Below are 23,562 nucleotides of genomic sequence, written 5' to 3'. Positions count from 1 at the left end.
TGTTCAGAAGGGAGGAACAACACCACTGAATTTGAGCTTTTGATATGTGTTGCGTCAGTGTCACTGGCGCTGTATGGTCTGTGTAGGAGGTGAACATTCACTATTTTTAATGGCAAATCTACAAATAGTTTCCCCCACAACCCAAATTGTGTTGTCGCACCAGTGTGCAGCTCAGGATTGGATGAGAGAGTGGAGGTGACCGCTGCAGTACCTGCGGTAGTTTCTGGCATCATAGTTTTGTGGTTTAGACCTGAAAGCACTACAATTTTATAAACCATACTGTGGTGAAAATGTTTGGAAAAGACCTTGTAGGAGTTTACAGTCATGTTCCTCGTCTTTTATTATGGACCCCCCCATTCCCGATGTTGAACATCCTAGTGACACCTAGAGCTGGGAGACAGAGAAACATCATTGTTTATCTACTGTTGGAATAGTATTGTAATTATATGTTCATATTCTGGTATTGTTTTCCAAACATTTTTTGTCATTCAAAGCTAAGATTACGATTACGTTTTTATTAAACACATTTAAAGAGTCAGTGGAACGCAGTTCATTACAGTGAACATCATTTATATGATTTTATATGTGATTATTTTGCGATATTAATAGATATGGTAAACATATTTTCATGAATGTTGTGACAATTCATTTTACCACACCACCCGGCCCTATGTTGATGCCATCTTTGAAATATACTGTTCGTTCATACGGATTGCAACATTATGTGTCATAACAGCGACATATGTAGATTCCTAAATTGCACGGTGCTCCCGTTGGACATGATTGGATCAGAGACTGGTTTGGACTTATTACTACCTTTGAAGCCATTATTTGTTCTGATGAAAACCAAACCAGATATTTCAATCACACTAATGTGCAGCCATGTGAGTTTATACGCTGTCCGGGTAAGACAAAATATAAAGGGGAGAGGGCTTTCTCTTGAAATAAAAAATAGCTTTGTAAGATGAAGTATCACAGCAAAAATGTATTATACTGTAAATCAGTATGCATGTTGTTGTTTCGATTTTCACGTCTTTGAAAGACAGGGAAATCCATTTAATCTTTCTTTGTGGTGGCACTGCCTTGGTTTAAATGTAAGTATGTACTCCCACATATTTGACTTTCCAGTTTATACTGTAATAGTCATTTTTTTCTAATTTCTACCAGCTATTAATCAAATCAGAGTGCAGGAGAGGGCATTTTCATAAATATGCAAATACAAGGTCACATCATCATCATCATCATCATCTCTGTTTCACGTCATCTAGAGTCTGTAGGCCTCACTGTGGTTGGTTAAAACTGACATTGGATACAATATATTGTGTGTTTTAGTCACATTAGGTTTTTATTAAATGTTCTCACTGCCTCATAGTCCTGTATAAACTGCTGTATAATGTATGCTTCACTAATCTTTGTAAGTCAGTTTATGCCTTTGATATTCTCAGCACATTGGCATTTGACCAACGGACCATGTTTTCACCTTTGTCTATTAACTTCATGGTCCTTTTGAAGCCAGCATAGACCACGTTATCTTTACAATTCTCTAATATTTGTGCCATTCAGACATCCTTGCATGGCTATGTAAGGGAACTTATTTGAAAGACCTTTTATTATCACTTTTGAAGTTTACATTATGATACTGTACATCTGTAACAGGACGGAATCAGCTCATGATTTTCTTGTTTTTGAAATTTGCTTTGGAGATTTTGTTTTTACCAAAATATGTTTTTACCTTGTAGATTGTATGGAGATAAAACTAAACACAGATATGTAATACAACCGTGGCATGCTGCTTAGAAAAGGAGAAAGAAAACAGCAATAGTCGCCAACCGAATGGATATTTAAAAATGCAAATAACAAGTTTAATCTGTTTAATCTAAAAAAATATATCCATATATGTTTATGCAATAAAACCTTGTTTTGATAGAAATATAAAGCATCTGTGTTTATTTGTGAGAGATGTTTATGCCTTGGAATTCTGCAATTTTGTAACTACCCAAACAATAATACCCAGTACTATAAAAAGACAAAACATTATTACATAAGACGTATAACTTTTGGCTTTCAATAAGCTGGTGAGCAGGGACATTGTTACTGACTGTTCATAATTATGAAACTCGGTATAGTCTTGTTGCTTCACTTGTCATTTGTTATCAACCTCGCTGTACCATTTTGAATACTAGCCCTAAAAATAGGACGACAACACAGCATGGTTTTCACTGAGCGCCCTTTATTGCAGTTTCCACATGCAGGTACCAGAGCGTGCATAAAGGAGCTGTGAGTCAGAGGAGCAGCCTCTTCAAGTGCAGAACGCTCTCATATCACCTTATATATGCAGGTCATGTAGCAGTACAAACATAACTGCTTTGAGTGGGTTAACCTTGGCATTTGTGAAAGACATGCACACAAAGGTTACCCCTCCACCACTGAGGTATGCATCTTAAAAAATACTATGTAGCTGCTGCCATATGTGATGGCTCAAGATCAATTTGGTCATTTTTCGACATGTGTTAGAAAAGGGCGTCCTATGGAGCAGTGCACACATCAGCCCTTGCTCTAAATCATGATAATTAGGGAGCATTGGTCAAACACAAGTGAGAATAGCCTCAAAGCAGATGCCCTTAAACCCCATTTACTGCCAGATAATGAACCAAAACATTCCATTAAGTGGACATACAAGGCATTATGCTAAGTACAATGGCCCAGTCAGACATTAACAGCTTGCCGTACTTGCAAATCCTTTAGTCTGGTTTTATCTTTGTGGGTAAAATGAGGTGTTGGCTTTTATAAAGTGATTCCAACTTGTTCAATTTATGTATGATCAAGTAAAGGGACACCTGTAAAAAAGAAACATTATATTATCTGTCTATCTTCAGTGCGCTGCTTTTATCTCATAATTCATGTTGATAAATTGGGCATGCAGTTATCAGGAGGGTCATTGATGACATCAGTGATTCATTACAAGTAATCATGCATGAAAAAGAGTTGCCAGATCATCTCAACTGTTGTGGTAACTGGTGGAAATTTTCCTCTTAACAGAATTTAACATGTATTCACTGAGAGCATCTGTCTTTTTGAGTTTTATTCTGTTAAGAGGAAGATTTACACAATAATTTGGCTTTTTGGCAGCAGGATTCCAGAGAACTACAACTGGTAGTTGCTTTACTCTTGCCTTGCCATGTCTAGATTTGGATCATAAAGACACCGTGTACATTTCCTTTGTTTGTTAACCACCACAGCACTGAGAATATGTGTTTAAGGGGAAAATATCTGTCTTTATCTGAACTTCATTAAGTACCTCTCGCTCTTCAACAGACCAGCTGGGTGGGAGGGCCGCGTTTGCAAATGTGGATCTTATTTATTGCAATAAAACTCAGAAAGATGGAAAGTAAGACAGATGCTCTCTTTAAATTCCTGTTTTAATTATATTAAGAGGAAATTTGCACCAATAATAAAGTAAAAAGAAAAGAATCCAATAAAGAAGTCACTGGTATGCATAAAAATCACTTTAATATGAGGTATTCATTGCATGTTTGTTGCTCACATGAACCTCTTGAACAAATAGTTGATATAACACGTATGCATGCACAGACAGCATGAATGTAAAATACTGTACTTTCTCCCAGCACTTAGAAACTGATCAAACCATGACAACAAACAGCATCCAGTTCAATGATGTACATATAAAAAAACACCTCCAAAGAAAAAAAAACTGCTTATTCTGTCATGTCAGTTGGTGGTAAATCATTTATATGAAACACTTAATTAGACTTCAAGGGGAAAAAAGGTAATTTACAAAGGTAACACTGCTTATCCATTGAGTATAATATGGCTTACAAATGCCATAAAAACACAATCATATTCTTATGTTTCCAAAAGTTGAAAAGGCTCTGCAGCTTAAACACCTAGCCTACCACATTTTAAAAAGGATAAAGGCACAAGTGTAACAATGTTTTTTTAATCCCACAAAGCACAAGACTTACTGGATTAATTAATACTTATCTGCAAAACCTGCACTGCCTGCTGTGTTGTGGTGTGACTGCTGATGGCAGTTATTTAACAAAAAATAACAGCTGAGAGGATGTAAAGCATCAAAACTGTGATACAAATGTGTGTTTGTACAGTAAAACAACATTTTTAATACCTTTATGTCTCCTTGTACCTGTTAAGACAAACTATGATTCTAGTCAAATGTTATTAGCGCTCTTGCGTGTAGCTGCTAGATTTTTGAGGATTCAAGTTGTGTTTCATAAAACTCAATGAATGAGAGAGGTTGTTATGGATTGATAAGGTGGAGTTATTGCACCCTGATCTATGACAGACTTTGGCACAGTCTCCTCAAAAGATGATAGTCAAAAGGTGATGGGAGAGGACAATGAGACAAGAGATTGCTGGAACATGTGTAATTGGGGACAGAGGTAGGAATACGATGGTAGACAGAGGACAATGGGAAGTGACGGAAACAAAGAACAAAAGTCGCGTTCAGAACTCCGTGTGCAGGTGACTGTAGTCTCGGCTGCCTGCCAGGTTCTCGCTGGGCTTCATAAAGATGCCCTCCATGGCCTTCCACAGGCTGTGCTGGCTGGGGCTCGACATGGCGTGAACTTCCCTCTGACCGTGGATCGGCCGTCCATACTGCTCCCCTGTCACTGACAGTAGTGCATCAGTGGCCTTGTGACGGAAGCGGACGGCCTCCTCGCGCTTCCATACGGATCCCCCACACTGAACCGTCCACTCGTCCAGGTGGTCCCCTTCCCCTTCGTCGCCAAATGCACTCACTTCCTGTGGACAAGAGAGAAAGAGATTAGAAGGAATGGAGGAGAGGATGGCACACCTTGCTTTTGTGACATTTTACAGTCTCTTAACTTTCCAGACAATACTTCTGTTTTGATTTCAATCTTCAGCTATCAGCCGACTTCTATTTTTGTACAATAGGAACAGCTTTCACAGACGCCATTATTTACCAAGCTAGATATCCAAACACAGTTAACGTAAAGACATGGTTTTGTCAAACACTCTCTGGCTTCTTGTTTCTTCCCCAAACGTGCAGTTATGTCCACCCTTTAGCCGCCAGTTGAGGGTGTACTAATACTACTGATACTAATGTATCAAACTTCTCGAGTGGATGAATGAGGCCAGACAGGCTACGTTGTATACGTTGTGTGTATGAAATCTTCTGTTGTGGTATGTGAAAAACGTCATTTGGTACGTGTTCTGAAAACCAGGTTGAGAAACTGCTTACAAATAAAACAACCAGACAGGAATGTCTATTTTCTTCCCACACCCATCTGTAAAGGAACTCCATCACATTAATGCAACAATCCTGAAAATCCAAAAGTGCCATAAAGCAGACCTGTTTATTGATTTACAACATATTAGCCAGATAGCTCTTAGTCACCAGTCGGGCTCAGATCAGCTGATCTAAGCACAAGCTGGATGTTAAGAGAATAACTACCATGGTATAAACAGTATACAAAATTGTCTGACAGATGACAAATTTCTATAATGGCATGGTACACATCTTCCAACCCTGTTACACTTCAACGACACAGTGTTTTCACACTTCCTCAGCATTGGCAAGGTTTTTGTTGACCCGAGGCTGTTTTCCCAGAGAGTCTGGTGAATTTCCTGAAGTGTAAACAGCTGCTGTCAACTCAGTTCCACCTCAAAATGTTGGTCTTCACTAAATGTGAGCATCAACATCTTGGTATTTTACATCTATTACTGCATATCAGCAATGTCACTGATCAGTGAACTTGACAGGTAGGAGATGAGTTATAACAATATTAACATTCTCCCATTCAACTTTTTGAATTATACGGGAAATGTCAAACTATCTTTAAGACATTTACATAACTTCCCAATCTCTGCAGGCAGCTATGTGGATGATGCTTCACAGAACACGAAACCTCTTCTCTTTCCCATGCACTCCTCACACCACTCACCTGGTTAGAGGACAGCGGGGAGGCGAAGTAGTGGCTGTGCAGGTTACGGCCTGTGTTGACATGGGTGAGACGGATATTCTGCCCGCATTTGACCGGGCTGCCACGATGGCACATGGTGTCTATTGTTCCACGGACACTCCAGTAGCTGTTACTGTCTTCCACTGTAGTGACTCCTGTTACAGACTGCTGTCCGCTACCTGCCACACACACACACACACACACACACACACACACACACACACACACACACACACACACACACAAGCACACGCAGTGAGCAGAAGAATGTTAAAAATGATACTCAAAGTTGACAAACCTGGATTAAGTGAAGATTAAACTAGGATTTTGGCAAAACAAAACTAAATATATAAAGTGTACATATACAGTAGTTTAATTAAGGAAGCTTAAGACTCAGTGTGTTCATGATATGAAGGTCTGTAAAGTCACTTACAGAGTTGAATTGGTGATTGTTGTTTTGGGTTTGACTTTGAACTCAAGGGCTCATGTTGGCAAACAGATCGTGGTTAACTTTGAGGGCTACAACATTTCTATATTTTCAGAAAGTTTGGACCTGGATTTAAATTTGAATTGTCTTTATGATTTTGAGGTGCTGGTTAAAAGAAAGAGAGAATGTTTTTTTCAGGAAAAATCCAAATGTTAATCTTGTTCATATATACTGACTTCATGTTCATCACTTCAGTAAATATTTGCTTTGTAAATATCCCCGAAAAGAGGCTATGTCACCCATATTTAATGTGTACCACTCTTTGACAGTCTGGTTACAAATAATGGAGACAGCCTTCATTACATGTCAAATTAACACTGTTAACCTTTGTACACAGAAATCAGTCATTACAGTTACAGAGGTGGGCAACAGTGAATTAAGTTAATGTATATTAAAAACACGATTGATGTTTATTAATGCGTATTAATCGTTTTATGAGAGGAAACTCACCGGAGCCGTAGCGTACGTCGTGCGAGTGTAGTCTCACATTGTGCTTTGTATTTAACAGTTTAAGGACGGATCCGCATGTCACAAAACCCAGTTCCGTACCAAGTGATAGTCCAAATATACAGGTTAACAATAATAAAAGGGTTGATAGAGAGTGTGGAAGAACAGACAAATCTAAATAACCCATTCCTATTAAATCCAAAAGCAGCCGCCGATGCCTCTTAAAGATTTGTATTATTTTTCGCAACGTCATTAAAGAGGTACCGTAAGCCAAGGAGAAGTTCGTGAAACAGCGCCCCCTAGTGACTCGGAGTGCTCACTGCACAGACCTCTCGAGGTTATTTAGTTTATTTGGGGCTTATTTGGCGTCACTGTAATATGGCTTTATGTGTATGATAATATGATCAAGATCCCCGTTAAATGCTAACAGTGGTTATTTTTGTGTAGTCTTATTTTGTTGTTTTATTTTGTGTAGAATCAAGGTGAACCATCAGGGGGCGTCACATTTCTACTCTAAGGATGGAAGCGTCCCGGAATTGCCATCACGCCGCTCGTTGTCGGCCATTTTTACAAGTACAAGCTCCCCGAAACACAAAACACAACACAACCCCGTTATTTGTGTAAACATTAACGGAGTATACCATTGCAGTGAAACGCGTAAGTCCAATTGTTCCGTGATACTTTGCGATCTAAACACTGTGCTGCTCAGTTAACCGCTGTTAACTGGCCAACGTGTATGCAGTTGGCTGTTGTTGTCGTTCTAGCTAATGCTAGGCTAACACACTGATGTGCTAAACGTTAGACTGCGAAGTTGGCTCCGAGGCCTTGGTCTATTTCTACAAACAGTGAAATAAGGTTGGTTGTTATTTAATTGTCAGCTGATGTATTGTTACGTACCATATATATTTCAAACCAACCATGTGAGAATGAAGTTAAATACCAGCAAATGTTACATGGTAAGAGATTGCTCGCTAGCTAACTAGCATCGCTAGCATAGGTAGTAGCTCAACGTTAGTTGGTGGTTGGTAGCTCACAGGTAACTGATAGTAAAGTAAGCTAAAGTTGTTGACTAAAATTCTCAATATAACGTTAGCGTTACAGTTTGTTGACCGAAACGCTGAGTTATCATCTCGATAACGTTAGCTACATTACATTTCACGTTAAAGCACGGCGCTAATGCGTTTGAGTGATCGACTCTGTCGGTGTTGTGTGTGTGCGCAATGCGACATCGTTAGATGTCACGTTATTTTTTATTTTATTTTTTAAACGCCAGCTAAATCTAGTTTTGTTGCACGGTATATTGCTGAGTGAGAATGAAAACAATCGTCAGTTTAAAGGAAAATAACACAATACAATTGATCAAACACACAGCACTTTATTTTTATATTCTGGAGGAGATCTTAAACCTTAGAAAGATACCTAAAAGTCAGACACGTCAAATTATGACATTTAGAATGTCTCCTTTTGGTGGAATGGTGCAGCCATAAAAAAACACAAGTCTTGCATTTGAATATTTCACTCAACGTTATCATTTAATGTTGATGAAGTTCGGACAAGCTGATGAAGAATAGGTTATTCTCCCAGACAGTGTGAAATAAAACATGTTTTTCCAATCTTGAAGCAGAAATGAAAGGACATTGGATGTTATGCAGTGATATTGCAATGACATCATAACACTAGAGCATATTGCATGGGTTATTGTGTGTGTTTGGCTTTTGTATTTGTGACTAATGTTTTGATGGTGTTGGGAATGTTTACTGACAGCCTCTTGCACTTCTTAATAAAGTAACTATCTATCTATCTTCTTCTCAGGAACAGCAGTCATGTCCGACTTTATTGAGAGCGAGGCCGAGGAGTCAGAGGAGGAGTTTGATGAGAAAGACCTCAAGCCTAAAAAGACCCAGAGGTTTATGGAGGAAGATGGTACGATTTGAATTGTTCAGTTCTGGGTATGTGTTTCAAAGGTGGGCCTGCATGACGTGTGAACCATTTATCTCTTAATTTCTCAACAGATGAAGAGGAAGAAGAGAACATAGAGGACCAGGATGAGCGAGGAAATTTACGCGGACTCATTGATGATGGAGACGAGGAAGGGGAGGAGGAAGAACCTGCAAAAAGTGCAAGTGCAGCGGGGAGTGACTCAGAAGAGGAAGTCAGGCATCGCCGTAAAAAGCGCAGTAAGTGCATCATATGTTTATAAAATAAACGGTCAATATATCTTTATCCGGGTTAGGGTTCGTCACCTTAGTACGCAAACTTAACTCAGAATAATTCAGATCAGGTCCTTATTGTGTACCTTGTATAGAAGAAATAATACAATTGACCTCATATTAGTGTTTTTCCAAGTATCTTAGTCAGCAGTTATTTCCCAATACAAAACAGAATTGATTGGTGCCAATTCAAGATGAATCGCCTTTCCGTAATACTCCAATAATATTTACTTGTTTTTTAAATAAGTTCTCTGGTGCATTAACCGCAGCAGGTGGTGTTTGATGTTAGTTCTCTGCTGGTGTGGTGTATAATCTACTTTAATATTTTAATTATCAAACAAAGTATAAGTGTTGTTTCAGGCACATTTACCTGCATTTAACTCTGTAAACAGATAATTGCTGGCAGCCTCTGTTAAGACTGAAAATATGGATTTTGAGTCATTGTCGTACAAAGGTGCCAAATATTTATTTTATTTATATAATAGTTTTATGTCTAAATAGATTTTTTTCCCATCCCTATACCGCAATATTTGTTTTCCTCCACAAGTATTCATGCCCTAATCTCACACACAAGAACAAGAGCACTGTCTTTCCAGTTGTTTCCTCTGCCTGAGACTTTTCCTCTTTGCAGATTATGACGACTACCTTGATGACGATGATCTGGACCTAATTGAGGAAAACTTGGGTGTAAAAGTGAAAAGGAGGGTAAGAAGAGTTTCTCATTACTATTATCTCGTACACTTGAAAAAGCTTATTCTAGCAGTCCTGATGTTGTACCTGTCTTGTGTCACAGAAAAAGAAATATGACCGTGTAAAAACGCTTGATGATGACGAAGAGGATGATGACCAGAAGGACATGATCGCAGATGAGATATTTCATGGTGATGATCAGGGAGAGCTGGAGGAAGGCGAGGCTGTCGATGAGCCTCTCCACCACGCAGATGAAGAAGAAGAAGGAGAGGACGAGGAGTCGGGTAGGCCAGGAATAAGGGTTTTTAGATCTGTGTAGACCCGAGTATCTAAAAAACTGTGAGATAATAGAGAAAAAGAGTAATGTAAACTCAGTCCCACGCTTGATTTCTAAATAATGTGGTATATAATGGGTTTGTTTTAAATGTTTTGCTTTTGTCTTACAGATATAGACGATTTTATTGTTGATGATGATGGCCAACCCATCACCAAAAAGAGGGGCAAAAAATTCTCAGGATACACGGATGCGTGAGTATAGTTTATACAGCAAATCTATCCAATAAAAGATTCATCATTGGTAGGACAAAACGCATGCCAATAAATATTTTATTTGGCCACAATGAGACAACAAAATGTCAAACTGCTTTAAGACATGAGTGAAGTGAACCACTCAATCACTACTTCTCTCCTCTTCGCTGTTCATCCTCCCACAGTGCCCTCCAGGAGGCGCAAGAAATTTTTGGTGGAGACTTTGATTTTGCTGACTTTGACGCTGACGTATACGACCAGGGGGAGGAGGAGGAAGAGGACCAGGATGAAGAGAGTTGGGATCGACCCAAGAAGCAGACGAAGAGGAGGCAGGGGAGGAAGAGCATTTTTGAGATCTACGAGCCCAGTGAGCTGGAAAGTAGTCACATGACTGACCAAGACAATGAGATCCGCTCTACAGATATGCCCGAAAGGTTCCAGGTGTGTGTGTGTGTGTGTGTGTGTGTGTGTGTGTGTGTGTGTGTGTGTGTGTGTGTGTGTGTGTGTGTGTGTGTGTGTGTGTGTGTGTGTGTGTTTGATGCTAACAGTGTTGATTCACTGTTGTTACGTTCTTATACGGATCATATCAATAAAGTTATTATTATTATTATTATATAGGTTCTTAATGACTGCTTTCTCAGGTTTATGTATAGTTAAGCCTTGACATCTCATTTAGTCATTGATCAAATTTGAGTGCCTATTTTCCTGATCTGTACTCCGTCTTATAGTTACGATCCATCCCTGTTAAACCTGCTGAGGATGACGAGCTGGAAGAGGAAGCAGAGTGGATCTTCAGACATGGCTTCTCCACTCTTACTATCTCCATGCAGGTACGTCCTTTGACATACACACTCAGGAATGCATACATGCAATATGCATGCACAAAGAACTTTCTTGGATTTTCAGTCATGATACCTGGTTAGATTCTCCTTTTTGTGGGATAGATCATTGGATTCTCCTTAGGTCTAGATCACATCTAGATGCTTTCTTCTTTTTCCTGTGCCCTAACCAGGAGAGCACAGATTATTTAGACAGGGGGACGACCACGAACTTCAGCAGGAAAGGCCCCAGCACGATTGCTAAGATCAAAGAGGCCCTCAACTTCATGAGGAATCAACAATTTGAGGTACAGTGATCTCACCGTACCCATGTAATGCATTTCCTTCATCTGTTTCTTTTGTGTTGAATCTTTTCTAAAAACCAATAACATTATGTCTTTTAAGAAAGGATGCATTGTCGCAAAGAACCAATTTTATCATGTTCTTTTCCCCAGGTCCCATTCATCGCTTTCTACAGGAAAGAATATGTGGAGCCTGAGCTAAACATCAATGACCTGTGGAAGGTGTGGCAGTGGGATGAAAAGGTAAACTTGGTATTGCAATAGATTACAGACTGAATGGAAAGCCATTGTGTGATCCTCTGGGTGCACAGCCAATCTTATAATTATCAATTCTCAGATTAATTAAACATCGTTTTAAGTCATTGTCAATCATTTGTTTTCACCATCTTGGCGTTTGTATGCCACTTCTGGTTTCTTGACTTAAACATTGTCATCCACCAGTGGACTCAACTGAAGACACGCAAGCAGAACCTGACCCGTCTGTTTCGGAAGATGCAGTCCTACCAGTTTGAGCAGATCTCAGCCGACCCCGACAAACCTTTGGCTGACGGCATCCGTCCTCTGGACACCGCCGACACGGAGAGGTACGTCTCAAGGGCAGTTATTATGTGCTGTGTGCTGTATTTGGTTGTGACTGCACTAAGCAAGGAATAATTGCAGGAGAGGAATGTGATAAAGTTCACATGGTGGTCGACGATAGAAACAGTTTTCTGTCCCTTTCAAACCTATTGTATCATTTTCAATAGGTTAAAAGACGTGCAGACTCTTGAAGAGCTGGGTGATGTGTACAACCACTTCCTGCTCTACTACGGCCGAGACATCCCCAAGATGCAGAACACTGCCAAGTCCAGTAAGAAGAGGCTCAAGAAGATCAAAGAAGTGTCAGAGGATGGTAAGATGAACGCATCTGAATTGAACATGTCATTAGATGATCATGGACAGATACTGCAGAATTGTTCAGTTATAATTGAAACACATTTTTCAGTTAGGAGTTGAGCCCTATTGTAACAACTTGCTCCATGACCGATTTTTGCGTGTTGCCTCTTTAGGTGAAGAAGAGGAATTAGAGGTAGAAGAAGAAGAAGAAGAACAGAAAGGACCTGACCTCAAGCTGGCATCTCGTAGAGACATGTACAGCATCTGTCAGAGCGTGGGACTTGGTTGGTCTTCTTTTTTACCTTGCACACCACAGTCTTCAAGTATCACAATATTCATTTGTATTTTGTTGTTTTTTTGTCCTAGCTTGGTAGCACTTCAACTTCTGTCTCTGTTTCTTCCTTACTGCAGATGGCTTGGCTAAAAAGTTTGGCTTAACTCCGGAGCAGTTTGGAGAGAATTTGAGAGACAGTTACCAGCGTCACGAGACCGAGCAGTTCCCGGCTGAGCCTGTGGAGCTGGCCAAAGATTATGTTTGCAGTCAGTTCAGCTCTCCTGAGGCCGTGCTGGAAGGAACCAGGTACATGGTGGCCATGCAGCTTGCTCGTGAACCGCTGGTCAGACATGTTCTCCGACAGACCTTTCAGGAGAGGGCCAAGATCAACATCAAGCCTACAAAGAAGGGCAAAAAGGTACGGACACATTTATTCAGAGATGTTTGAAAAAACAAAAAATAATCACACATCTGATCCTAAACAGAAAAGTTCATCTATATCTGCTTTGCCATTTGCTTACTTCCCGTAGGAGGTAGACGAGGCTCATTTTGCCTACTCCTTCAAGTATCTTAAGAACAAGGCTGTAAAAGAGTTGAATGGGGATCAGTTCTTGAAGATGTGCCTGGCAGAGGAGGAGGGGCTGCTTTCCATTGATATCTGTATAGACCTTATAGGGGTCAAAGGGTAAGCACACAGAAAGATCAATGTTGAATGAACCTTCTCAATCCAGATGTTAAGTCATGATTTTAGGCAGACCAAGGAAGCTGGCCACTTACATTAAGTCAGATTTAATCAACCAGATGGAGGAAATCATAAATATACAAACATCCCGAGGTCTTAAAATTCTTGTCACTTCTGTTGTTCGTACACATCCATTGGTAATAGGACATTTACTGAGAACAGGATCTGATGCCTTGTGCCATTTTTAGCATCTGTATAGATTGGTTGTTTGTGAAAAGGAGGGTTGATAAGTAGGATAGGTCCTTCGAGTTTAATTTCTTTTTAAGCTGCAGCCTAGGTTTTTTAATTTTTTTTTATCCACATCCTTGTCAGTAGAACGTGCCGCTTTTGACTTATGACTGTGGAAATATTAAGGCACTCCTTTCTGTCTCCGCTTCTCTCTTGTGTCTTCCCTCAGGTATGCTGGGGACCAGACGTACTTTGATGAGATCAAGCAGTTCTACTACAGGGATGAGTTCAGTCACCAGGTGCAGGAGTGGAACAGGCAGCGAACTTTAGCCATAGAGAGAGCTCTCACTCAGTTCCTCTACCCTCAGATGGCCAAGGAGCTCAAGAGCAAACTGATCACTGAGGCCAAAGAGAGCATTGTCAGGGTAAGTTCTCATGATATCTTTCGCCACACATTGTAATATTACATTATTGAAGTAGTGTGAAAAATAACACAGTAAACTCATTGTGAACATTTTGCTGTTCATTTCTCCTCACAGTCCTGCTGTCGTCGGTTGTATAACTGGCTCAAGGTGGCTCCTTACCGGCCAGATCAGCAGGTTGAGGAAGACGATGATCTGATGGATGAGAGTCAGGGCAAAGGCATTCGGGTGCTGGGTGTAGCCTATGCGCCAAGCAGGTATACACCCCACAGTATTTGTTTTTTTCCTCAGATATGTTGGTAGCTACAATTTTTGGTATTAACAATAGAAATACTGCACGTTCTTACAACCATGTAAGACCAAGCACGGTTTACTGCATAAAAGACACACTTATGTGACAAACAGTTCAGGTTCTCACTTGCGAACTTTGCGCCAACAGAGATACACCGGTGTTCTGTGCTCTGATCAATGGCGAAGGGGAGGTGGTGGACTTCCTGCGTCTGCCTTACTTCATGAAGAGGAGGAACGCCTTTAGGGAGGATGACCGAGAGAAGAAGGTACATGCAGAGGACACAAACGTGCTTCTCTGCAGTCAACAGGTGCTTTTGTTCAGATGGATGGATCTTTTGAGATGATCACTCATTTGTGTGTGTGTTATCTTCAGGCCCACGACATCGAAAGTCTCAAGAAGTTTCTGTCTGGCAAGAAGCCTCATGTGGTAGCTGTCGCTGGTGAAAGCCGGTAAATACTTGATTTCATCTGGACATTTTGAACAGCATTTACAAGTTTTAAAGGAGATGAGGTTGAAATGTTAAAATGATGCCGTGTGTGCAGAGATGCTCAAATGATCATGGAGGACATCAAGAGGGCTGTCAGCGAGCTTGAGCAAGAGTCCTCGCTGCCTGCTGTTGGTGTGGAACTTGTTGACAATGAGTTGGCCACACTGTACATGAACAGCAAGAGATCTGAGGTAAATGCTTAACACCTCACCGTGCTATCTTCATCATACACAAGCACAGGAACATCAGTGGTTTTGCTCTTTGACTATGGCAGGTAACCACAGCTATTTAATTAACTGGTGGATCCCAGATGTGGCTCAATGCTCCCTTTGCTGCTCACATATTCCTGACCCCCTGCTTTTTATCTGCGCAGGTGGATTTTAGGGATTACCCTCCCTTACTGCGACAGGCTGTGTCGATCGCCAGGAAGATCCAGGATCCCCTGATGGAGTATGCTCAGGTTTGCAGCTCTGATGATGACATTCTCTGCCTCAAACTACACCCGCTACAGGTGAGACATTGAAGAAAGTTTTTTTTAATCTCCATCGATACATTTATTGCTGTATATTGTTGAAACATGGTTTATTTTAAAGTTTTACAAAGTTTCCTGTGACATTTGCTTTTTTTGACATTTGGCAACAAGAGATAAAAGTTCCTGCCTTGTTTGTCCACCTTTTTATTCTCCTGTAGCGTCACACAGACCCATCACATATCCGTCAGGAAGAAGCATTAAATATTCTTTTCTGCCTAGTCAGATACGTAATGTGTCAACCAATCAGTTGACCAATATTAAGATAATGTGACGTTTTGCTCCTCCAACCTCCTGAACATAACTAATGGCTATTAAAATTAGGCTCTTGTAGACATAAAATTAAGCATGATTATGTAGCTACAATTGTGTGAAAGAGAGTTTTTGTCTTTCTCAGGAACATGTGGTGAAGGAAGATTTGCTCTGCGCTCTTTACTGTGAGTTCATCAACCGTGTTAATGAGGTTGGAGTGGATGTGAACAAGGCCATCGCACATCCTCACACTCAGAGCCTAGTCCAGTATGTCTGTGGTCTGGGACCAAGAAAGGGCTCCCACCTGCTCAAGGTATGTTTTTATTTGCTGTCATTAAGTTATTGTGTCGCATACAAAAGTATTGAACCTTTTCTGCTGAACTGATAATCACCATGCTCCTTGTATTTGATGCAGATTCTGAAGCAAAACAACACTCGACTTGAAAACAGAACTCAGCTGGTCACAATGTGTCACATGGGACCCAAAGTTTTTATCAACTGTGCCGGTTTCATCAAGATCGACACAGCATCGCTTGGGGACAGGTTGGTACCTTGTATGGGGGTCTGTTACACGCTCAGACTATTTCCCATAGTGCTAATACTACTATTGTCAGACAAAGTTGTGATCTACCATTCAGCCTTTTAAATCAGCATTTTTTTTTCTTCCACACAGTACTGACTCCTACATTGAGGTTCTGGATGGATCTCGTGTCCACCCTGAGACGTACGAGTGGGCTCGCAAGATGGCTGTGGACGCCCTCGAGTATGATGAGTCGGCAGAAGATGCCAACCCAGCCGGAGCTCTGGAGGAGATTTTGGAAAACCCAGAACGTCTCAAAGATCTGGACCTGGATGCCTTTGCTGAAGAGCTTGAAAGACAGGTCAGTGTGTGTGTGTGTGTGTGTGTGTGTGTGTGTGTGTGTGTGTGTGTGTGTGTGTGTGTGTGTGTGTGTGTGTGTGTGTGTGTGTGTGTGTGTGTGTGTGTGTGTGTGTGTGTGTGTGTGTGTGTGTGTGTGTGGTGGCTTTGACCGCAGCAATGACATTTATGAACAGCTTGGATAAAATATTGTACAGTGCAGAATAGGGCTGTCAAAGGATATTCTTAAACAGACATTTGGATATGAAAACAAAAATTCCATTCTGGGAAGCAGGCTCCTTTCAGCTGTGCACTCTAAATGTTTTCACTCTCGTTTTCTTCTTTGCTTGGTTCCATGTAGGGTTATGGCAACAAGGGGATTACTCTGTATGATATCCGTGCAGAGCTGAGCTGCAGATACAAAGACCTGAGAGTTGCCTACAGAGTCCCCAACACTGAGGAGGTCTTCAACCTGCTCACCAAGGAGACTCCAGAGACTTTTTATATTGGTAATATACACCACACTGAAGTAAACACATTTATCTCTTGAATTCATTTTCACTAAAAATCAATAATATATTCTAACCACTAGCACTAAGACGATGACGCAGAGTGAAGTTGCTGAAGTAGCAGTCACAGTACAGATGCAGCTCTGTTGGCCGGTGTGGTTGATGTTTTCTCCTCCTTTTCTTCCAGGTAAGCTGATCACCAGTATAGTAACTGGTATTGCTCACCGGCGGCCTCAGGGAGAGAGCTACGACCAGGCCATCCGTAATGATTCCACCGGGCTGTGGCAGTGTCCCTTCTGCCAGCAGGACAACTTCCCTGAACTCAGCGAGGTACGGGACACCCGAGTGTTCTTCTTTTGATGACTTAATGGTACAAAACAACTGAGAGTCTGACATCTAAACATCATCTTTTTTTTTTCTCTTGTGTCCCTGCTTTAGGTGTGGAATCACTTTGACAGCGGTTCATGTCCAGGTCAGGCCATCGGGGTGCGGTCCAGGTTAGATAATGGCGTCCAGGGATTTATTCCCACCAAGTTCCTCAGTGACAAAGTGGTCAAACACCCTGAGGAGAGGGTCAAGGTGAGGCGTCGTTTGTTATTGTGATATTTGTTGTGCTTTGCTGATGTTTTTCTTTTACTTTTATCAATGTCACTTGTAAACATTTGAATGTCTCTGAGAGTTTGTAGTTGCTGCCAGTTAAACTTCCCAATCCTGACATTATCCATGATTAATTGTTGCCTATTTCTGCGCTTCCTGTCTTGTTTCTTTCTATTGTGTCACTTGTGTAACACTAGTTTGTTCCTCTTCCTTCAGGTGGGCATGACGGTTCACTGCCGCATCATGAAAATCGACATTGAAAAGTTCAGCGTCGACCTCACGTGCCGCACCTCCGATTTGATGGACAAGGCCAACGAGTGGAAGCTCCCCAAAGACAGCTACTATGACTTTGACACAGAGTCTGAAGACCAAAAACAGGAGGAGGAGCTCAAAAAGAAACAACAGCGAACACGTTAGTAAAATAACAGGATTAACTAGAATCAGTAGAAGGCAGATCTCTGCCAGGTGTGTCTTCAATGACCACTGTTGTATTGTGTGATTGATTGAACACAACCCACAATTGTTCAACCCCCGTCTAGACACCAATGGCCTGTAAGGCAACATGAAACACACTTCATTCAAACTCAAAAACAAGGGATGATTAATAAAACCAATCAGCTCATATAAGACATTTCATACAATCTCATCAAGTGGTCTGCCAGCGTAGAGAGGTACTCGGCAGTGTGTGTACTGGTAGTTCAGTTAGCTGTTAGAGGTGAGCCAAACACTCAGCCACTGGGGGTTGGAGATGCACTCAGTGTTATCGTTAGCGTCCCCAAGGGGCCCCGAGCGCTGGTTAAGAATGATGCGTGAGGAGTCAGCTGTCAGTCAACGGCAGTATAAAACAAACCATAAAAAGTGTTTTGAGAAAGTGTGAGTCACCGTAGCCAGCCGAGGTCCTTGAACATGCAGCCATAACTGGCCACCTAGAATAGATTAGCTGTGGACACACACACACACACACACACACACACACAAGCGATTGCACGGCCCTCCTGGCGGAGATAATAATATTGATAAGAGTTGTTTGAATAGAAATAACTTATAAAACATTGTGCTACTTTTGGGTATTGTTTCCTCATAATACACTTTGGTTAACATTTACCTCCACATCACTGTCCTTATACTGTTTGTTTGCTTTCCCCCTGTCTTTTCAGCATACATAAAGCGTGTGATTGCCCACCCCAACTTCCACAATATTAGTTTTAACCAAGCAGAGAAGATGATGGAGACCCTGGACCAGGGAGACTTGATCATCAGACCCAGCAGCAAGGGAGAGAACCACCTCACAGTCACCTGGAAAGTAAGAAACCGATAGAGAGGTACTTAACGTGGCAGTCGCTCAACATATCCCAGTCTAACTGTGTGACGTTTTGAAGGTGGCTGATGGCATCTACCAGCATGTGGATGTGAGAGAAGAAGGCAAAGAGAACGCGTTCAGCTTGGGGCACACTCTCTGGATCAATAGTGAAGTACGCAGTTTTCCTCTTTGTTTACCATGATCTTGTGCTTCAAACCTACAGAAAATGTTTTCTGACACATCAGTGCTGTTTTGGCTGCTGCATGTTCCTCAAGAGTCTGTTGCATTTTCTGCAGGAGTTTGAAGATCTGGATGAAATCACTGCTCGGTATATTCAGCCAATGGCGTCGTTTGCCAGGGATCTACTGGGGCACAAGTACTTCCAGGACGGCCTCTGGGGGATCAAGGAGGTATACTTGTTTACTCTGATATCATTCTTGCTGTTACTCTTACATAACTCCACAACTCAACTCATTCTGCTACCTGTTTTTGCCACGAGTTGCACCCCTCGTATCTCATTTTGTCTTGTTCTCTCTCTAATAGAAAATGGAGGAGTTATTGGTCAAGACAAAGCGAGAGAAGCCTACTTTTATCCCTTACTTTCTTTCGGCATGTAAAGAAATGCCAGGAAAATTCATACTGGGCTACCAGCCTCGCGGAAAACCACGGTGAGCAGGAATGTTTTTGTTTTTTCTGTTTTCTGATTATTCACTCAAACAAAGCCCAATTTCAATGACCAGTTACATTTGAATCACCGAGCTAACGTCCCCTCGGATGCATTGACACAATTGTTTTTATTTAATTTTTTTTAAATAAAAAAAAGGGTTGTGGGAGAATACACAAAATTTTGATTCATAATGGCGGCAGTGATGGGTGAGGGGAAGCAGAATATATATTCTGACAGTTTTTTTCCTTTTATTGTCATGTTTTGTTCATTATTTATATGGGACGGAGGTCCTCTGAATATTTTTAACAATCCAAAGTGGGCCTTAAGCTACAAAAGGTTGAGAACCGCTGCTCTAAATATCACAAATCACAGTCACACATGGTGACATGCACAGGTCCACGGCGACTTCAGATGTCATTCATGTTGTGCCCAATTACTAAAAACCACATAATTCTTACCCACTCTACCGCACAGCTGCATTTCTGCCAAGACATTTAGTAGAACTGAATTTCAACATGCCATCTTCTTTCTTTGTCTAGGGTCGAGTATGTGACCATCACCCCAGACGGCTTCCGCTATCGTTCACAGATATTTCCCACAGTGAATGGACTATTCCGTTGGTTTAAGGACCATTACCAAGAGCCTGTGCCAGGTATGGAAGCACTATACCTAATGTTAATTGTGTATATTACGCCAGTCAAAGGATGTTGTGGGTTATGAACGTTTTCCCGTCTGTCAAAGGTATCACTCCCAGCAACAGCAGCCGAACAAGGACACCTGCATCCCTAAACGCCACCCCAGCTAATATCAACATCGCAGGTCAGTCCCGCTCTCTTCCATACACACACAATCTACATTTGAGTGGCGTTGTAGTACATTTTACTATTTCCTAATGCATTCCTTCCTCCACAGACTTGACGCGAGCTGTCAACGCCCTCCCACGCAACATGACCTCCCAGATGTTCAGTGCCATCGCTGCAGTCACAGGCCAGGGCCAGAACCCCAACACCACCCCCGCACAGTGGGGCTCCAGCCAGTATGGCTACGGTGGCAGCACAGGAGGAGGAGGAGGAGGAGGAGGAGGAGGAGGAGGAGGAGGGAGCTCCTCTGCTTATCATGTGAGTGCAGGTGCATGTAATGACTTTTCTCTGGTAACTTCTTGAGCCACATTCATCACCAGTACTTCCTCCTCTGCAGGTATTTGCCACACCCCAGCAGCCCATGGCGACGCCCCTGTTGACGCCCAGCTACTCTTACACCACACCGAGCCAGCAGGCCCTGGGCACGCCACAGTACACCAGCACCACTCCGCAGTCCTCACACTCTCACGCACACGGCCATCCACACGGAAGCCATGTATCGCACCACAGCCATCACGGCCACAGCAGTCACCACAGCCACTCATCCGGCACGCCGTCGTCCTCTACCTCATCCAGAGGAAGGACACCGCAGCAGCAGCAGCCGCCACAGCCGCCAAAGTAAGTACAGGGGGGAATATGTGTGGGCGACCTGATGTACTCCAACCATGCGCTTCCTGAAAAGGCATCCTGGTTCTTTGATAGTGAAACTGATTATTCGTGTAGTCGTGATCCTAGTAATCACCCCAGCTATAAGAAATTTAAGACTCAACAACTCAAATCCAACCAGCTGTTGAACGATATCAATGAGTGTTTGTTTTTGCTGCCATTAGATGGTGCTAAACCCACAATTTGCATCACTTAAGGCCAAGCAGCAGCCTGCCATTCAATCTGTCACTGTCTTTGACTAAAATACCTCCCCCGTCTGTTCCTCCCTCCTTGCAGGGCCAGCGGCAGCAACGCCTCTGCAGTGGACTGGGGCAAGATGGCGGAGCAGTGGCTGAAGGAAAAAGAAGCAGAGGGGCGGAAGAAAACCCAGAGGATGACGCCACGACCGTCGCCCAGCCCAATGATAGAGAGCACACCCATGTCCATCGCCGGAGACGCCACGCCCCTACTGGACGAGATGGACCGATAGGACATGGAGGGGGGAGTCGCTACACCCCCCGCCCCCAACTCAACTCCATCCTTTGTGACGCTTCTTCGTCTGGATAACCCTCCACCTTTATTGTCTCTCTCCCACAACCCATGAGCCCCTGATCTGTCTGGTATCATGGCTCCTCTCCTTCCTTCCTTCCTTTTGTCTTCCTGTATGTCATCCCAGACAATTCACCTCCTGAAATGCAGCCAACTCCTCTGGCTGCACAGTATTCTGTACAGTCAGATTAACACTTTATGTGTCATGCAGAAAGTCATTACAATGGCAAAAAAAAAGAAACTTGAATATCAGACAGCAGTTTAATATAGGATATGGACCTAAAACAGACAATGTCAGACAAGCTGTCCTTCTTTCTTTATTTTTTGCGATTGGTTTGTTTGATCCATGACTGGCTTTGACAGAGGGGCACAGTCGCCGTTTCCAGAATCCGCTTTTTCCTCCTTTTACGGTTGCTGGATTTTTGCGAGCAGTTGCCAAAATAGTGTTATGCCAAGCCAATCAGGAAATATAATTTTGTATGGAATGCGTCAGAATAAATAAAGCCTGTTTTTTCTGTTTAAACCTTAAGCCTCTGCTCTTCACATCTGTCAAAACAAACACACCTAGGACGAGGGCTGAGGCTGATTTAAAAATAAAAAAAAATAAAAAAATGAATTAATTCAAGGAGAAACCTTCATGTGAGCTTGACTTACTGCTAGTTGTTTGTCTCCACCACGTGCTGTATTATGATCAGCTGACTTCATTTATTTGGCTCCTGTAGATAGCCTCTATTGTATTGTTCACTCTTATTTGATCTGAGAATACTGTGTGGACTAACATTGTGCTGCGTTCAAGGCACCAGTGGTTGTTTGAGAAGACTTCGTCTGCATTGATGCGAGGCGGCGCAGAAGAAGCCGGTTTCGCATTTTTAAACGGTTGATTTTAGTAACCATATGTGGAAGTACCTCATCATGTCAGTGTAAAGGTCATCTTTGAAAAGTTGACTCAAATTTGGCTCTCATGTGTCTTCATTGTTCAGTGAGTATTTTAGCGTTTGACACTGGGATTTGATGTTTGCCACCTTGCAGGATGTGATCCCCTGATACACAGCTGCTGCATTTCAGCTCAAGACAGTATCAACAGTAAAAAAAAAAAGAAATGTTCCAGTGGATGAGTTCACTGTCAGAAGAAGCTACTATCAAACTGACTTCCCACTGCGTTTGTATGTATAATATTCTGCATTGCACTCAGCTATTTCAGTAGAATGAGTATATTGTTGTTTAAAACACATTGAATCTCTATTGTGATCGTCGTGTGGCGGTTTTTAGCCACTCTCTGCATCCCTCTCCACTTCTGCATTGGGTTGTGTTCATTTTTTGCCTCTGTGCCACAGTACAAACAAGCAGCGCTGGTATTCAATGGTCTGCTTCATTTTGCAGTGTGCAAAGTATCATCGTCCCATAATATGCATATTGTTTTAAATAATTACATTTTTGGAGTAAACTAAACTTGGTCTCTTGCCAGATTGAGATGCTGCATCTTTCTCAGCGTGGCTGTGATTGGTTGGGCGGTAGTTGGTGATAAGAGGAGAAATGATGTCTCTGGCACTGCTGATGACCTTTTCTACCTGTGAGCCCTTTAATAAAAGTGTTCATATTAAACCCCGAGTCTTGTTCGTGCTAATTTGGAAAAACAAACTGGCAGTCTGGACATGTGATGTACATATAAGAGTGTGTGTGTGTGTGTGTGTGTTTTCATGGTACAAATATGATTAGCTGGGAACAGAATGTGAAGAATTTTCTTCATGGTTCATTTACACAATCTATCTTTTTTTTTTTCACTTCAATAGAAAGACAACACAGTGATCAAAAGCAGTTAAAGAGCTGTAATAAAAGTCTGTGTGTTTTAATAGTAGACGAGAGAACATATCGAGACTTCTTCCTCCTGTCTGACATAACTGAGTGAGGAAATCAATTAGTCTCGGATGTAACTTCCTGTTTTGTTTTTGTCCCTGGAAACAATCCCTCCTTTTTTGAGATCATGAGAACGGTTATCTCAGAGGAGAGATGTGTTGTGGGTTTGACTGCGGTCATGGGAGCCGGCGTATGCGTCACATTAGCAGCACAGACACATGACAAGGAGGACCAGCGA

The 23,562-nt window shown here is 41.9% G+C and overlaps 2 protein-coding genes across 2 annotated transcripts; one reads left to right on the top strand and one right to left on the bottom strand.

The window, feature by feature from the left end:
• Positions 1 to 3,491: 3,491 nt before the first annotated feature.
• sdf2 (stromal cell-derived factor 2) lies at positions 3,492 to 7,137 on the bottom strand. The gene is made up of 3 exons (XM_068716537.1): positions 6,901 to 7,137; positions 5,946 to 6,142; positions 3,492 to 4,782 (listed from the first exon to the last, which is right to left on the bottom strand). The coding sequence occupies exons 1-3, from the start codon at positions 7,082 to 7,084 to the stop codon at positions 4,483 to 4,485; spliced, it is 681 nt and encodes a 226-aa protein (XP_068572638.1). The 5' UTR covers positions 7,085 to 7,137; the 3' UTR covers positions 3,492 to 4,482.
• A 293-nt stretch (positions 7,138 to 7,430) lies between these two features.
• On the top strand, positions 7,431 to 23,072 carry supt6h (SPT6 homolog, histone chaperone and transcription elongation factor). The gene is made up of 37 exons (XM_068716062.1): positions 7,431 to 7,554; positions 8,710 to 8,820; positions 8,910 to 9,074; positions 9,739 to 9,812; positions 9,901 to 10,081; positions 10,244 to 10,325; positions 10,511 to 10,766; positions 11,054 to 11,155; positions 11,338 to 11,451; positions 11,599 to 11,688; positions 11,887 to 12,029; positions 12,192 to 12,337; positions 12,495 to 12,605; positions 12,733 to 13,013; positions 13,126 to 13,280; positions 13,735 to 13,930; positions 14,045 to 14,184; positions 14,367 to 14,484; positions 14,592 to 14,668; positions 14,762 to 14,897; positions 15,080 to 15,217; positions 15,633 to 15,800; positions 15,903 to 16,030; positions 16,161 to 16,368; positions 16,705 to 16,852; positions 17,040 to 17,182; positions 17,291 to 17,431; positions 17,666 to 17,861; positions 18,607 to 18,752; positions 18,829 to 18,921; positions 19,046 to 19,159; positions 19,293 to 19,417; positions 19,956 to 20,068; positions 20,158 to 20,235; positions 20,329 to 20,534; positions 20,614 to 20,894; positions 21,219 to 23,072. Exons 2-37 carry the CDS (start codon positions 8,721 to 8,723, stop codon positions 21,409 to 21,411), a joined length of 5,286 nt encoding a protein of 1,761 aa, XP_068572163.1. The 5' UTR covers positions 7,431 to 7,554; positions 8,710 to 8,720; the 3' UTR covers positions 21,412 to 23,072.
• Positions 23,073 to 23,562: the final 490 nt, after the last annotated feature.

Source organism: Cebidichthys violaceus, unplaced genomic scaffold, assembly GCF_023349555.1.
Source record: "Cebidichthys violaceus isolate CVI_PGR_0920_01 unplaced genomic scaffold, fCebVio1.0.p SCAF_20, whole genome shotgun sequence".
NCBI lineage: Eukaryota > Metazoa > Chordata > Actinopteri > Perciformes > Stichaeidae > Cebidichthys > Cebidichthys violaceus.
This window is presented reverse-complemented; position numbering and strand designations above follow the sequence as displayed.